This window comes from Morus notabilis, unplaced genomic scaffold (genome assembly GCF_000414095.1).
Source record: "Morus notabilis unplaced genomic scaffold, ASM41409v2 Scaffold846, whole genome shotgun sequence".
In the NCBI taxonomy this organism is placed as follows: Eukaryota; Viridiplantae; Streptophyta; class Magnoliopsida; order Rosales; family Moraceae; genus Morus; species Morus notabilis.
Genome location: NW_010364568.1, coordinates 2,261 through 18,230, shown reverse-complemented (window position 1 = coordinate 18,230; position 15,970 = coordinate 2,261). Strand labels below are relative to the sequence as shown.

Below are 15,970 nucleotides of genomic sequence, written 5' to 3'. Positions count from 1 at the left end.
CAGACATAAGGCAACTATTTCTTTGACCTATGCACGTTAGATTTTCATAAATCATATACTCATAAATACAAAATTCAAGAAATACACAACTTACAGTGAGCAGGCTCGCCGTCTTCGTGACTTGTACATATGGAGTTGTCTACAGAAACGACTAAACTCTAGCTCTGATACCACCAATTGTGACACCCCTTATATACCATATCCTTCAAATGTTTTAGTTCCTTGCTAACAATCCTAAGGACGTGCCACAATCACTAGCCTTCACCTCTCACTTATGTGAAAACTATGGTGTTCTAATTTTTTTTTTTTTTTTGCTTAAACAAAATTTCGTTAATACATCATTCCTATCAGGTTTTCTAGCCACAATTAAAATTATACAGTCATCCAAGGTTTACGAGTTTAACTCCAAAATATATATGTTTACAAACCCAGAATAATCTGTGTGCAGCTTCTTTGATCCAACCATATGTAGAGCGGTCAACGAAGCCAGCTCCCCTACTTACTGTTCTGCTGCGTTCTTACCTTTACCTATAGCACATAACAAACTTTAATGAGCTACAAGCTCAGTAAGTAGAGCTATAATCACACAATCTTATTTTAACATACTCACACATTGCAACATCATAGGTAACTTATGTCAATCAATTCTTACACTTTATGCATGTACACTACATATCACTAGGGCCCTCCCGGTACTACCGCAGGCTTTTTCACAATCTGGCCACATGCTAATATCTCAAATCACAATATCAGGTTCCCCGTCATCACCCACCTGGTTCAAGGGAACGGCCAGCGCATTCAAAATCACAATTTCTCTATATCACAATATAGTCTTTGTCATCACCCACTTGGTTCGAGAGACTTGCACGGCTCAATCACAATTTCATCAATCACCATATCAATATAGAAGTCCTTTGAAAACTTGGCAGTACCGGCCTAACATGCATGCTATTATGTGCTCGATCACAAGTAATATAATATTCCACGTGATGCTCTACTTTGTACACAATATATTAACATAAGCATGCCTTCACAACCATACACATTGATAATGTCATGAAAATTCATATAATGGCATACTAGACATTCCATAGAAAGTCTATCAAACAAAGTTTGTAAGTGCTGCAGAGAAGTCAAGCTCCACTTAATGAATTAAAATTTACAAATGATTAATTGGGGTGATAAAAACTAGAACTTAATGAGGAGTTAACATAGAAACGGTTTGAGGCTGAAGAAGAAACTCAGCACTGCACTCCTCAGTCAAAACAACGGATACAAACGGCTAGAAAAAGGAAGAGCAAAAGACTAGGACACGTGGCGCGCGCTGATTCGCGGAGAAGAAAGACTGTTACTATGCAGGGACACATTACGTGTGCTGATTGGCGGAGAAGAAGAAGTGGCCGACAATGGTTCTGCTCGCGACACGTGGCGGACACTGATTGGGAAGAAGCAGCATGCGGGACCAACGTGGAGAAGAAACGCTGAACGCCCTGACGTGCACGTGAAGGAGACTCGCCCGGGAAACGGGCGGTGCGCGCCAAGCGCGCGTGCGCAAGGGGACAGGCGGGCCCACGCAGATCTGTGACAAATAAGAAAGTGACACGTGGCGGGATGGACTGACGCGGCTTGGACGGCTCGAACGCTCGGCTGGCGGACTGGGCTTCTTAGTGGGCTGAATTAGGCTTTTCTTTGGTTCAACTTTTGGGTTTTGCTTGGTAAACTAGCCCAAATCCAATTGTTTTCTTCAAAAACCTAAAAAATAAAATAAATCTAATTAAAATTAAATCCTCTAAATTTAGGAATATTTGAAATTAAAATCACAAATTTGATAAAATAATTTGACAATTATGAACATTAAAAGTGTAAATTTGTGCACTTATCACAACCCCCAACCAGCTTATTGCTAGTCCCTAGCAATTCAAGTGAAAGAAAAACCATGTCAAGCTAAAAATCTAGATCAAAACTAGCAAAATCACCTAAGCAATCAAACAAAACATTAGTAAGTCATCAGGAAATGCTATCAAAACTACTTCAGTCATAACTCCAGAGTCGTGTGTGTGTGCACCAAACCGTATCCCTCTTACCACAGTCCATAAAACAAATAGCATTGAAAAACTCACCAAGAAAAAGTCTCAACTCCATTTACCTCACGGATGTCGGAAATATTTTAATGCAAAGGGTTTTCCCTCATGGAGTTGGAAGTCAATCAATCAACGCTCAAGTGAGAGAAGGCAATTTAAGGACAAGCTAACAAACAAACATTGATCAAATGATAGGCAAATCAAATATCTGGAACAATCCATCACTCAAACCGTAAACAAACTTTCGGGACTGGTCAAGAGGAAGATCTCATAAACAAACAAAGAGCCGAAAAATACAAACAAATATACAAAAACTTTTTTTTTTCTTCTTTTTTTTTCTTTTGTTTTTGGTTTTTTTTTTTTTTTCTGAGGTAAGAGACAACATATGTTTGATGAAGCTGATGTAGTAAGGCATTCTTTTGATTGGCTGCTATGCAGCACAAGACGTGAGTGCAACCAAACTACGTAAACATTGATGATAAATCATGCTCTTGCTCTTTCTTTTTTTTTATGATAAAAGAAAAATGATAACTATCTACAACACATGGCTCAATTCTAAAAAATTATTCCTAACCAAAAATCATCCCTCAAGCAAATGTCACAAGTCAAGTAAAGGTGCTCCGTTAATGACTCAACCAACTCAAAAGATCAATGAAAGTTCAAAAAGCTGTTTTCTCAACTCTCACAACTCACCAAAAATGAACACCTTAAACTCGGGAATCTTTCTCAACCAAATGTGTTAACAACCATCTTACCACAAGGTCTAGCATATGCTCAAAAATAACTCTGGAAATCATTTCTTGGTAATTAAGATAGTAAAAATTGACTCAAACTGAACATTTCGAAATCATACCCAGATAATCTCGCAAAAATTTGATCCAAAATAACATCAAGACAAAAATTAATCTTACGCATGAATATGTTCTCCACCCCCAACCTAAAATCAGACAATGTCCTCAATGTCTAAAAATATATGCAATACGAAAAAGATAGGAAAAGAGAACACGTGGATGATGAACATTGGAACTAAGCCGAGCCTCCTGAACTGATTCTCCAAAACACAAACAAATATAAAATCACACAAAATCAAACTAAAAATAAAAGCACACAAAACACACCAAACGAAACTAAGAAACAAAAATATGATACAAAAGGGTTGAAAGCAAACTCCTCAAGATTCGTAAACTGGAGCCTCGAGAATGATCTCTTCAGCCTGGCTCACACGCTCAATGTAATGCTTCAATCTCTCGCCATTGACTCTGGATACTCTCCCATCGCTTGAGTCCTCGACCTCGACAGTACCGTTGGGAAAAACTTGTTTCACCACAAATGGACCAGTCCACCGCGACCTTAACTTACCTGGGTGGAGATGCAAACGGGAGTCATAAAGATGCACCCGCTGATTCGGCTCAAAATTCTTTCTCAGGATCTGCTTGTCATGAGCTGCTTTCATTTTTGCCTTGTAGATCCTGGAATTGTCGTATGCGTCATTCCTTAACTCCTCAATCTCAGACAATTGAAGCTTTCTTTGAATACCTGCAGCATTGAGATCAAAGTTAAGGGCCTTGACGGCCCAATAAGCTCTATGTTTGAGCTCGACAGGTAAATGCCAGGCTTTTTCAAAGACAAGCCTATAGGGAGACATCCGAAGAGGGGATTTGTAAGCAGTGCAGTATGCCCAAAGAGCGTCAGGGACCAATCCTTGCGGTCGGGGAGCCCAATACGGCCCCGAGGCTGTACCGGGGCTGCCCCGAGGCTGTCCCGGGGCTGTACCAGGGCTGCCCCAGGGTTGTACCGGTGCTGTCCCAGGGCTGTACCGGGGCTGTACCAGGGCTGTCCCAGGGCTGTACCGGGGCTGCCCCGGGCTATCCCGGGGCTGTACCGGCGATGTACCGAGGCTGCCCCGAAGCTGTCTCGGGACTGTACTGGGGCTATACCGGGGCTGTCCCGAGGTTGTCCCGTGGCTGTACCAGGGCTGCCCCAGGGCTATTCCGGGGCTGACCCGGGCTATCCCGGGGCTATCCCGGGGCTGTACCGGGGCCATCCCGGGGCTATACCGGGGCTGCCCCAGGGCTGTACCGGGGCTACCCTAGGGCTATCCCGAGACTGTCCCGAGACTGTACCGGGGCAGACCCGGGGCTGTCCCGGGGCTGTCCCGGGCTGTACCGGGGCTGACCCGAGGCTATCCCGGGGCTGCCCCGGGGCTGTCCCGGGTCTATACCGGGGCTATCCCGGGCCTGTACCGGGATCGGATTGTATAGCTTCTTTTGACTTGGACAATGAAAAGTTCCAGTCAGTTATGCTAGCACCTTCTCTGTCATGGGGTTTTAGGCATTGTGTGAGCATAGGAGTTTTAAGAGGTTGTCTTTGTTTATGTACTGCATCTTTTGAGTTTTCTCTCTTTGATCTTATGTATAATGCAAGAATATGGCGTAAGGGAGTCGGGGACGAATTTGGTTTCCATTGCTAGCCATGATGTAAAGTGGCCTCGTGGTTTATATCAACCTATAACTTGCTCAAAATACGATGGATTACTGTTGTTCAGTTATTCTCGCAATGCCTTGGTTTCCTATAACCTGAAATGCTCAAAATTCAAGTTTCTTAAGCTTCATGGTCTGAAATCTTGGTATAAAGCCATTAGTAGAGCATACAATCTTAAGCTTCAAGTTTCTTAAGTTTCAAAGGTTTTAAACTTACAATCTTAATCGTACAGAAATTTCTTTTATGTCTGCGTGCCTTTAGTAGAGCTTACAATTTTCTTAAAAACTTTCTTTTTAACTTACCAATGAAGAAGTACAGAGCAAATACTTCCGTGACAAAAACATAAAAGATCCTATTTGCGCCAATGATTAATTTATATGTTTTCCTTGTAAACTTTTAAGTTTTATTCTGGGCTTTCGAGCACATAATTCAAAATTGTTCAACTTATTCCTCGCAAAAAAGTTTGACAATTTTACTCCGGGCAATTTACAAGCTAAATTACTAATTATGAGGACAACCCACGGGCTAATTACATGTGAAGTGGACGCTAGCTACTTGTGGCTAGGGTTATATCAGTGGGAAAAAACCAGGAATTAAAAATTTTCTGCATATCTTACTTAGGGTTTACGTTCCCCTTACAAAAATTTAAAAAATAAAAAATAAAAATCAGAAATAGTAGGAAATAAGCCAATATAAAAAGCTTAAGAAAGTATATAGGCCAATTTTTAATTATAAAAATTAATAGGCCATAACTTGTTAAGTTATGGTTCATAACCAGATAAGTTATGGACAAACTTGTCAAGTTATGGTTCATAACCAGATAAGTTATAGACAAACTTGTCAAGTTATGATTCATAACCAGATAAGTTATGGACAATAACTTGTCAAGTTATGGTGCATAACCAGACTAGTTATGAACGAAAACAGTAATTTGGCATATTTATTAACTTATATAAATTATTGGCCTATTAATTTTAATTCATCTCAGCATATTTCTCTCTTTCTCCTAAAAAAAAAAATTAAGGTGAATGAGCCTAAGAAGATGAATCAATATTGGAAAAATAAAAATAATAATAATAATAACGATGAACAAAAACAAAAAGATGAACATGGATATTTTACGTGATTCGGCTTGAAGTTAGCCCACAACCATGGTAGAGCCGAGGAGACTGAGAAGATCCTTCATTAATAATGGAAAGAATTATTTACAAAGCTAGGTCTAGTTAATATCAACTTTAATCACCTAAATGCACTAATTCTGAGTCACAATGTTATTAAGAGCACAGCAGCCTCTCGAACTCCATCATAACACCGAGGTTGTCGAAATCAACAGTTTTTGTCATCTTGTTAATGGCGATCCGAGCAGCTTCTCTGTCTTTCAATCTCTTATCGCCTCCTCAACCCACGATCTCCTTCTCTCTGTATCTCGATTCCTTCAAAATGCCTTTTCTTCTTCAAATACCGAAGATCATCTTCAGCTTCTCTTTGTAAATCAATTTCTTGATTTTTCTTGGTTCTCAAGTAATTACTATGATCAGCTTCTCTTCGTCTTTCCTGTTCTTCTTGAAGACTTTTGATCACCAATTGATCATCCCTTTCTTCTGATGTTTGTGCTCTGACTTCTTCTTCACGTAACTTCTTGGTCTTCAACTGATCAACACCGACACTAGTCACTCTTTGCACTCGATCGACCTCTCGACGTGACGGTGTCATCTCGATCTTCTTCAACTTCTCAGGCTCCTCATAGTCATCATCTCTCCAAGAAACAATATCTTGATCACGATGATCATCACTAGCTTTGCCTTTCTCTTGGAGAACCTGCTGCGCTTTGCAAATCAAACCCGCGAATCTCGTCTTCAACAATACTCTAGCGGCCTTCTCCGGGGACAGAAATTCTTCATGTTGTTCGGATGACATCACAGGCAGAGATGGTTTCTTGAAGGATGTAACATTTGTGTCTTTGATGGCCATTATTGGAAACAAGTACTTCTGAAATCAGCGATTTCTTGATGAAATACTAGATGGGTGCGATATATATTGACTTGTAAATAAAAGATGGAAGTAGTAATTAATGAGTATGAGAATTACTTTCTAAACACGGCCTGCGAAAAGAAGTAGAATTAACTTATGGCTGTAATTAGAATCTCTATATGATCCCTCACTTAATATGAGAATTCCGTGACTCCATGTTCAGGATTTGTACGTTGTGCCCCCATCAAAACAAAAACGACAACAGCTTTGAAAACCGACATCATATTGGGAAGATTTTTTTTTTTATTCCCTCAATTTTAAGGTCATCAAAATATCATATACTTTATATTTTTTAATTGTATAACGTTTACGTCTCAAATTCATGTTAAATCCTTATCTTTTTTCAGTCAAATATTAATTTTGACTAAGAAAAAATATAAATATTCTCTATTCTCAGTGTATTGGAATTTTAGTTTTTCATAATGTACGTACTTTAAACAATGAGTTTGTTTTTTTTTTTTTTTTTTTTTTTTTTTTTTTTTTGGGTTATCAACATTCAACGAAGGCATTATTTGATGTTACAATTATATGTATTAATAGGACGACCCAAATCCCAATGCCCTTTAAACATTTATCAATTATAAAATAAGGAGAATTATATGGTAGGGTATGAAACCCTACCGATGGAGTATAATCATGAACATCCATCAAATTAAAATCATATGAAATTAACAAGAATATAATACCTTATCTAATTTTTTTTTATGAATATCTTATATTTATGAACTGTGCCTCTTTGGATTTACCGTACGGCAAAAATATTAAATTTACGAACATAATTAAAAAAATGTTTATCTTATTTAGTAAAGTTAATATAATTCTGTACCAGTAAATCTTGAATTTACCATATAAATTTAAGATTTATAAATAAACATGGTATGTGTTCTGATGGTAAATCATAAATCTACATTCAAGATTTACGAAGAAAATAGAAATTGTATTTTGATGGTAAATCCTAAATTTACACTATAAATTCAAATCTTATGAAAAATACAATATGTTTTCTGATAGTAAATCCTAATTTTACACTGTGAATCCCAACTGGCATTGTGAGAGAGAGAGAGGAACATACCTACGAATCTCATATAGAAAAAGAGATCTAGAGAGAGAGATAAAAAAAAAAAAAAAAAAAAGGGATCATATAGAAAAAGAGATCTAGAGAGAGAGATAAAAAAAAAAAAAAAAAAGGGTAAAATTGAAAAATGAAAAATTCAAACCATAAAAAGGCATATAAATTTCTATGGTTATTTACTAACATAAATGCCCTAACTATGGATATGATGCAGGAAAATAAATTGACTAACTAAACACATTTCTATTCACGAAAAACGAACACGAGATAACAAATTTAGTCTTTCATTTTAAATGTAGGTTCTATAATTAAGGACCTTTGTAACCACATCAAATAATAAAAAGCCAATACACTCTAAGAAGTGGCTGATAAACATTTGGTACTGTTCTGAAAGATCATTTCCCTGAATAACAAATATAAACAAAGAAAATCCTCAATTCATTTATTATATACATCTTAAAAATGGTATCATATCAAATAGTGGTATACAAAATTCTCAAGTGAAAAATAACACTCGGGTTATTACAGCTTGAAGTTTCAATCTATAAACACTCACTCCTAACTATAAATGATTATGCAAGTACAAAGGCTACACTTATATCAAATGAGCTTTCGCGATGGTCCATTGCAGAGATAAACGATTAGTTTTCGTTCCACTTGTTCGGAAAAGAAGTCGTGGTTTTCATCCCCAGCCAAAAGAAAAAGAAGAAATACAGGAGCAAATCTGAAGATGGACGTCATAAATGTGGGGAAAATTCAAAACTTACAAAAATTGCTTTTTGTCGAAATCTCATTGGAGGGACGCAAACTTGAATATCAACGATTCGAGTCAATCTACACACATGAAGTTAAATTAGCAAAACGGAATGGTTTACAAGTCATAACAAATTAGAGGCGACATAAATTTTTCACCAAGTAAATGTGATGCAGTTTTCCATACAAAGCATACAGAGAGAGAAGCATCAAATATTAAGGTCAACAATATGGTTAATATCCCCTTCAAAGATGGTTGATATTAACCATCCACTGCACTGAAGGTGAATAGCAGAACATCCTAAATCATCCACAGAATATCGAGTATAAACCATCAAGCAGATATGTTTGTCACTCATATTTTCATTTGAGGCATCCTCATAATAGAAAAGATTTGCCAAAGTTAAGACATCGCTATTACAAACTTACCAAGGTGAATTAAGAAAGTACCAGAACTAATGGAAAGTGTGTTAGAATGCAATGTTTCATGAGATACAAATTATTTTTGTCAAGTAAAGAGCCCAAAAGAAATAACTATATTTTTGCGATGTATATAACTTAAAAGGGTGCATAAGCAGCTGAAAACAGGACTTAACATGAACCGCAAATAAATTGGGTAGATGATATTCAGTTGCAAACGAAAAAAAAAAAAAAAAAAAAAAAGGAGCCTACCGTGAATTTTCCTGAGAATGTCCTACTAAGGCTTTCGGCTGGCATCATCTTGCTCGTCCATCTCCTCGAGAATGACATATTTTGCAGCGGCATTAGATGTGAGAGAATCCATATCTTCACTTGTGTGACCCTTCTGAAGCTTTTGGTATCTGAAAAAATGGCATACTAATTAAGAAGAAGATACTAGGAAAGAAGTAACTACGTCATAAAAAGAGGCTGGCTGAACAATATACGCCAAAGAAACTTGCAAGGAGATTAAAAAAAAGGTGTTATTCTTATCTAGGTAAGGTTTACTGTTTACATCTATAATTTTTGTATCATGGATAGCAAAAGTGGCAGAAGAAGAGAACCAATTAGCTTTTAAATGAGTGCATGGGTTGGAGCAAAAAGAGGGGTCGAAGCATTTTCAACTAGGTAAATTTAAAGAATTAGATGACTTACTTGTACCAGTTAAATAAACTAACACCAACCATAATTGTGAGGAGTCCAGCTCCTTTCAACCAGGTAAACTCATCACCAAAGTAAATGACTGCAACCTGAACATAGATGAAATAGGATATGGATTAATACATGCAAGAAAAACATCATCCTGCAATCAACATTTATCACCAAAGAAAATTAGTGGAAACTGGAAACTATAATAGAATTAACGTTTATCGGTTTTTTATTTTAATCACTCGAAATGCATGGTTAGGTAGCCAGGCTGCAGTCCAAGATATACGTTGACACGAAAACAAGGCTAATGCTAAGCAGAAAGTTAAAACTGAATATAACCTCATCCATCAACTATTTGGGTAACTTTAAGAATTACCTCGTCCAAATTCTTACACGAGCTTGGAGGATACCTTATTCTTCTTGGTTTCTTTCCTTGTCCTGGTATTCTTTATATTTTTTTTTTCAATTGATTATTAAAAAAAAAATGTTACCATGGCAACAAAACGAAAAGTTGGTCGACTCTACGAACCCAGTTTATATTATTACTTTTACCATGACAAGCATATATGCAATGAAATTTCAAATTAGAAAAAATGGAACTATAGTATTGCAAAGGAGCCTTACGTAGAGGAATAACACAATACATTTTGTTGAAATAAGATAGGAGCAATTCATACCAATATGGTGAAAGCCTCCTTGACAACGCCTGCTATTGTCACTGTAACAGCACTCGTTACTGAGATAAGAATGTACTCTGTTAACACCTGTAGCAACAGAGAGTTTGCCAATCAAAATTACAAACTCAAACCGATAGATGATGAACTTAAATAATCAATGGCAAATTAGATGAAGGAAATGGCCTGCATCTCATCACTACAGTTCCCAAGAATAAACAAAAACTAACATAAATTCTTACCATAAAAAAAGCAAGTGTTCCACCAAGAAGCATCAGCAAGGAGCTACGAGTGACATGCCAGGGATTATTGAAGTAATTATTCCTTCTAAATTCATGCCACGGGTCAAGCATAAAAGAGAGAATAGCAGTCACCACTGCCATCACTGGCGTTACATAGCTCATCAAGGTCAGAGGATTCTTTAAACCTGGGGGGAAAAAAAATCAAATCAAATGGAAACACCTAACAGATTAATTTGCAAAACAGAAGCTTTTATATAGTCTAAATGTAGAGATAATGATCCAATTTACTATCATAAAAGTGCATTGTTACCCAAAAAAAAAAAGCATAAATCTAACAACTGAAGAATTTCAAATCAAAGTTTTAAAGAGCAGAGGATAGCACGTACCATAAGTCTCTTTCTTCACAATGGTTTTACAAGTAAAAAAAAAAAAAAAAAAAGAGAGGGGGGGGAAAGCACATAGAAGATTTCATATTTCATGTTGAACAGAAAGTTGGTAAGAGAAACATAGCATTACCTGTAGAAGAATTTGAGTCATGCACCAGCGAAAGCCAGACATAACCGCAGCGAGCATAACAAGAATGAATCCCCTAAACTCAAACTCTGTCTCTTTTGCAACTATCAAATAGAAAAGAAAATTTGACTACTGTAGTCAAAAACTTGTATGAGAAATCAACAACAGATAGGGCTGCAGTGTTAAACTAAATAATGGAGGCAACAAAACGGTTGAACAGGAAGCCAAACATTGGTTAAACAATCTGCTATGTTCGTAAAAATGAATAAGTAAAATAAAAAGAAAGATGCTCATTAATTTACTGCATATGGTCTTAAGATACCCTTAGAGAAATGCAACTCACTCATAGGATTAATGGCTAAGATACTTGCATAAACTGAGAACTAAATGGAAATCAACAACAGATAGGGCTGCAGTGTTATACTAAATAATGGAGGCAACAAAACAGTCGAACAGGAAGCCAAACATTGGTTAAACAATCTGCTATGTTCATAAAAATGAATAAGTAAAACAAAAGGAAAGATGTTCATTAGTTTACTGCATATGGTCTTAAGATACCCCTAGAGAAATGCAACTCACTCATAGGATTAATGGCTAAGGGTCCGTTCACTTCGCTGATTCGAGTTTATAATTCGAGTTGATATGTGATTTTGTATGAGAGTTTTTTACTGTAGCAAAAAAGTTAGATGTGACTGATTCTGAGAGCTTTTTACTGTAGCAAAACTCAAATTCTAAACTCGAATCGGCGAAATGAACGGGGCCTAAGATACTTGCATAAACTAAGAACTTAATGGCCAAAGAAAAATAGAGACGGTAAAATTACTAGGTTTAGAGTGAAGAATTTGTCCACCAGATGGTAAAGGAACTCAATGATATTCCAATGAAGATTAGAGGTATGACAGGTTTATTTCAATTTTCCAAACCAGGACATATAAGAAGGGAGACATTTTGCTATACAGTGAGGGGGGGAAAAAAAGATGAAAGTGAACAATTTTAAAAGGATTAATTAAATATATGAAAGAAAGATGTTTGTGAAAGGGAGGGAAAGGGACAACCTTGTTATTTTCTTTTCTTTTTCCTTTTTTTTTTTTTGAAAATTTTAGGCATTTAATCACCTTTAAGAATTAGGCCCTATAACCATGCTTCTTTATTTTTTTTTATTTTCTTTTTTCCTCTTTGGTTGTGCATGTCATGTAAGTAGTTTTCCACTTCCACATAATGTAACCAGAAGTACTTTAATAACAAAAGCAGGTTTTGAATGTTTACGACAATTAAGGTTCGTAAAATGTATCAGTTGCCGTAGCAATTGTCCTTAAAGGAAAAAAAATGAACAGAGTTTAATTTTATTTTATTTTTTATTTTGAGTGAATAATGAACCAAAAAAAGGTAATCGCAGTTGAAGAAGCAGTTTACCTGTTAATAATATTCCAGCGCAGATTATTAAGATTATGCCCGATAGTTTAATGCTTGGAGACTCCAACCTTCCAGACAAACAAATCCATTTAATGGAAAAACAAGAAGTAATAATCTAAGACTAAAAGTTTGATATTGTATCTAGCAAAGGGTAGAAATTAGGGGCAAGAGAAAGGATTTTAGAAAACATAATGAATGAAATAAAACGTCATCAAGAACAATACGTGAACAAAGGCATCTTATGCAAATAATCAAAATTGAAAAGTATTTGCAAATTCAAAAAACAAGAAGCATAAAAAAAAGTACAAAAATAAATATGTGAAGCTCCAAAAATCATATGTACTGAAAAGTTGAAACTAAGGGGGAGGACTCCAAAAACCAATATCCAACAAAAGGTGTTTTAGTATATAATGAAGTATAAAAAATTATAAAATAGACGGATCTTTAAGCTTTCCTGAGAAAAAAAAAAAAAAACATGCATAAATGCTATTGACAGGGATATAACTGTACACATTACGGAGTATTGAAATAAAATGGCAAAACTGCACAACCAAAAAACTTTTGAATCACAGGGCCTTCAGTGGTAATAAACATGATGCCCCTAGTTGTGTCCACTAGTTTGGATAACTATTTCAAGTTTATAAAGATTCAAACTCTAGCTATCAATGATATTCCGCAAATATCCAAATGCTTATCTTAAGAAACTGTAGGATCAAAGGTTTCCCCTTTAATATAAACTCCACTATCCTACATTGTTTTTGGTCTAACACATGGCCTTAGAAACAAATTGGAGCCTCAAAATTAGAGAGGGGAAAAAATGAGAAGCCCCTGCTCTAATGCTATTATGCTGCTGGTAGTCAGTTATTTACTTTAAAATATCATTATTTCTGTGTTGCGGAGTTTATTATGTTATTATGCAAAAAGAATTTAATTTGACAGCTGCTCCTGATTACTGAGATAGGTTACAAAATTGAATTGACAAGAGATTACCTGAAAGCAAAAGCAAATAGAAGAAGAAATATAGGAGCGGCTGATTTACACTGCATAAGAAAAGGTTAGAGTTGATAAGATGGCTGATCAAGAATAGAATGTCAAAATGCCTATGCACACTCAAGCAAAAAGAATAAATTAAAACGAAGTTGCACTTCTATTAAAACGAAGTTGCACTTCTATATAACACAGTATAGAGGGTAGGGTAACAAACCATTGTGGCAAACGTGACAGATATAGAAACTAGAGATGCGTTGCTCAAATTAATATCCATTGCTGTCCCAAGGGCAGTTGGTACAACTGTGAAAGGCAAAGTCCATCTGTATCATTAGTCGATAGATAGGTTAATCAAAAAATTAATATAGATAAACAGACCCAGTTGCAGTAACTGAAGAAATTGGAGAACAACATTTTCGCAAGGAATGCTAATAAATGATGAACGAATAAGACCAAATGCCATAAACTGGAAGTCTAATTCAACAAACAACTGTACATTAGTACAAATTTCCAAACCAATCAGTATTGAAACATAAGGTAAGGATGTAAAGACTAGCTTTGCTAGTAAAAACAGTAGAATAACTTATTAAAATTGCGATACCAAATTGATATAATGAAAACGAAGTAAAGACAAGGATCAAAAGGAATGAGTTTACCCCTCGTAAAGTAATCTGTCCATGACATAGCAACATTAGGTTGGAAACGGTTAGACCAATACCATGTGATTGATTTCGATAACATAGCTTGCATTGCAAAATGGACGGTATTCATCAACAGGGGAGCTGGAAACTTCCCCAAATCATTTCCTAACAAACTCTTGTTGTACCTATTCAAACCACATTACCATTACAAATTTAGATGAATACGTAAATAATTTTGGTATCAGATTTTGAATAACATTTAGATATGTGATGATTGATTGATAAGGAACTTACAATGTTAAGAAGAGGCTGAAAGTGTACCATACAAGAATGAAAGATAGTGTCTTCAACACGTCGGCAACAGAAATAGGGTTCAAATTCCTTGGCGATGGTTTGTGATTATGAGAAGAAATGGGGATATCTACAACATTTATCTCTTTTGCAGACACATTTTCAATATCGAAAGGCTCGTACTTCTCTTTTTCATTTCTCCCAACATGGACACTGTCATCCATGCTATCTCCACCATTCGAATGCATACTTATGTCCCAGAATTTAGTAATGTGATATCTCCGCGTATCTAAATTTCTACGTTCTATCTCACCCTCTTGAAGCAAAGGCAATTCAAAATCAGAATCTTCCACTACGCTTGCATCTGCAATTCCCAAGTGATGATCCAACGGACATTTCACATCTTCATCGCACCAGCACGAAAATGAAGGCTCCCTTCGATGACACGACCCTGGGCTTCCACTCTGAGTGAACTTGGCTCCTGTTTTTTCAACCCTTTTCACCTCCAAATCATCCTCTACCATTTCCTTCCTTGTTCTATGCTAAATCCAACTACAAACACCCCAAGCCAATAACCACATTCATTTTCCATAAGATCTAACAACAGAACTATTTCACTTCCACACTTGCAGGATTAAAAAAGCATGAATCTTCCAATCTCAACCGGATCAAAAAGTCATTAAAGCCCGACACCCGCGCTATTCTGAGCTCAATCTGAAGACTCCAACACTGCCTATCCAACCCAAGTAAAAAGTTTCTTTCAGAAAACACCCCATGAAATTGAAAATAGTTACGTCATTTTAAAAGTAAGTGAAGAAAAAAAATAATAACTGACTAGTGTCGAATTATATGTCGTACTCTGAGCTCTTCTAAAACAAGCCATTATCAGAAGATGCAAATAATCAACTACAAATTCATTATTTCCATTCTTCTTTTTCCCACAGTTTTATCAGTAACCAAACAGACCCTTACAAAACAAAACAAAAAATAAATAAATAAATAAAATAAAAAATAATAATAATAATAAAGCCCATAATTTCGATATCGTTTCTTCAATAATCAATCAGATCAAATAAAAACCCCCCACAAAAATAAATAATATTAAAACATAAAGGCATAAAAATCGACGAAAACAAACAATTAAATCCGAAAATTTGAATCCAAAACAAATAATCACTTGCGAATACACAAAAATAAAAAACACTGTTTATAAATTACAAGATAAATGCGAAAGACTGAAAGGAGAATGGAGTGACCTGGAGTTAGTTGTTTGACGAAAAGTGGGCACAGTCACAAACTTTGAGAAAGACGGAGAAGAGAGAGAAAGAGGAGATCTAAAGCTGAAACTTAGAGAGAGAAAGAGATAGAGATCTGATCTGAAAATGGTTTGGTTTGGCCGTTTGGTTTGATTTGGTACGTTTTTATTGGATTTCCAGTTTTGTTTTTGGTTCCTGGTGAGGAGGTTATTATTCCTTATTTTGTTCGGCTGTCTGATGATGTCGTTTGATTTGACCAAAAAAAGAAAAAAGAAAAAACTGCGTAATATTTTTTTTCTTTACTTGCTAATTGCTTATGATTTTTATCCCTTTCTGTTGCTGGGGTTTCGTAATTTTACTAGGTCAAAACCTGGTTATTGCTTTAAATCTAAGGTAGGTAGGTAGGTAGGTAGATTTTTATTTGAGTA

The 15,970-nt window shown here is 36.0% G+C and overlaps 1 protein-coding gene across 3 annotated transcripts; it reads right to left on the bottom strand.

Annotated features, from left to right (window-relative positions):
• Positions 1-8,093: 8,093 nt before the first annotated feature.
• LOC21384910 (probable sugar phosphate/phosphate translocator At1g06470) lies at positions 8,094-15,751 on the bottom strand. 3 transcript variants are annotated; one of them, XM_024171250.1, is made up of 13 exons: positions 15,543-15,751; positions 14,290-15,019; positions 14,011-14,180; positions 13,572-13,657; positions 13,358-13,407; positions 12,368-12,435; positions 10,958-11,058; positions 10,828-10,840; positions 10,442-10,626; positions 10,203-10,289; positions 9,532-9,626; positions 9,091-9,239; positions 8,094-8,499 (listed from the first exon to the last, which is right to left on the bottom strand). In XM_024171250.1, the coding sequence occupies exons 2-12, from the start codon at positions 14,808-14,810 to the stop codon at positions 9,116-9,118; spliced, it is 1,500 nt and encodes a 499-aa protein (XP_024027018.1). In that variant the 5' UTR covers positions 14,811-15,019; positions 15,543-15,751; the 3' UTR covers positions 8,094-8,499; positions 9,091-9,115. The 3 variants fall into 3 exon arrangements, with proteins under 3 accessions (XP_024027018.1, XP_024027017.1, XP_024027019.1); XM_024171249.1 differs by having other exon boundaries at positions 14,290-15,015; XM_024171251.1 differs by having other exon boundaries at positions 14,290-14,838.
• Positions 15,752-15,970: the final 219 nt, after the last annotated feature.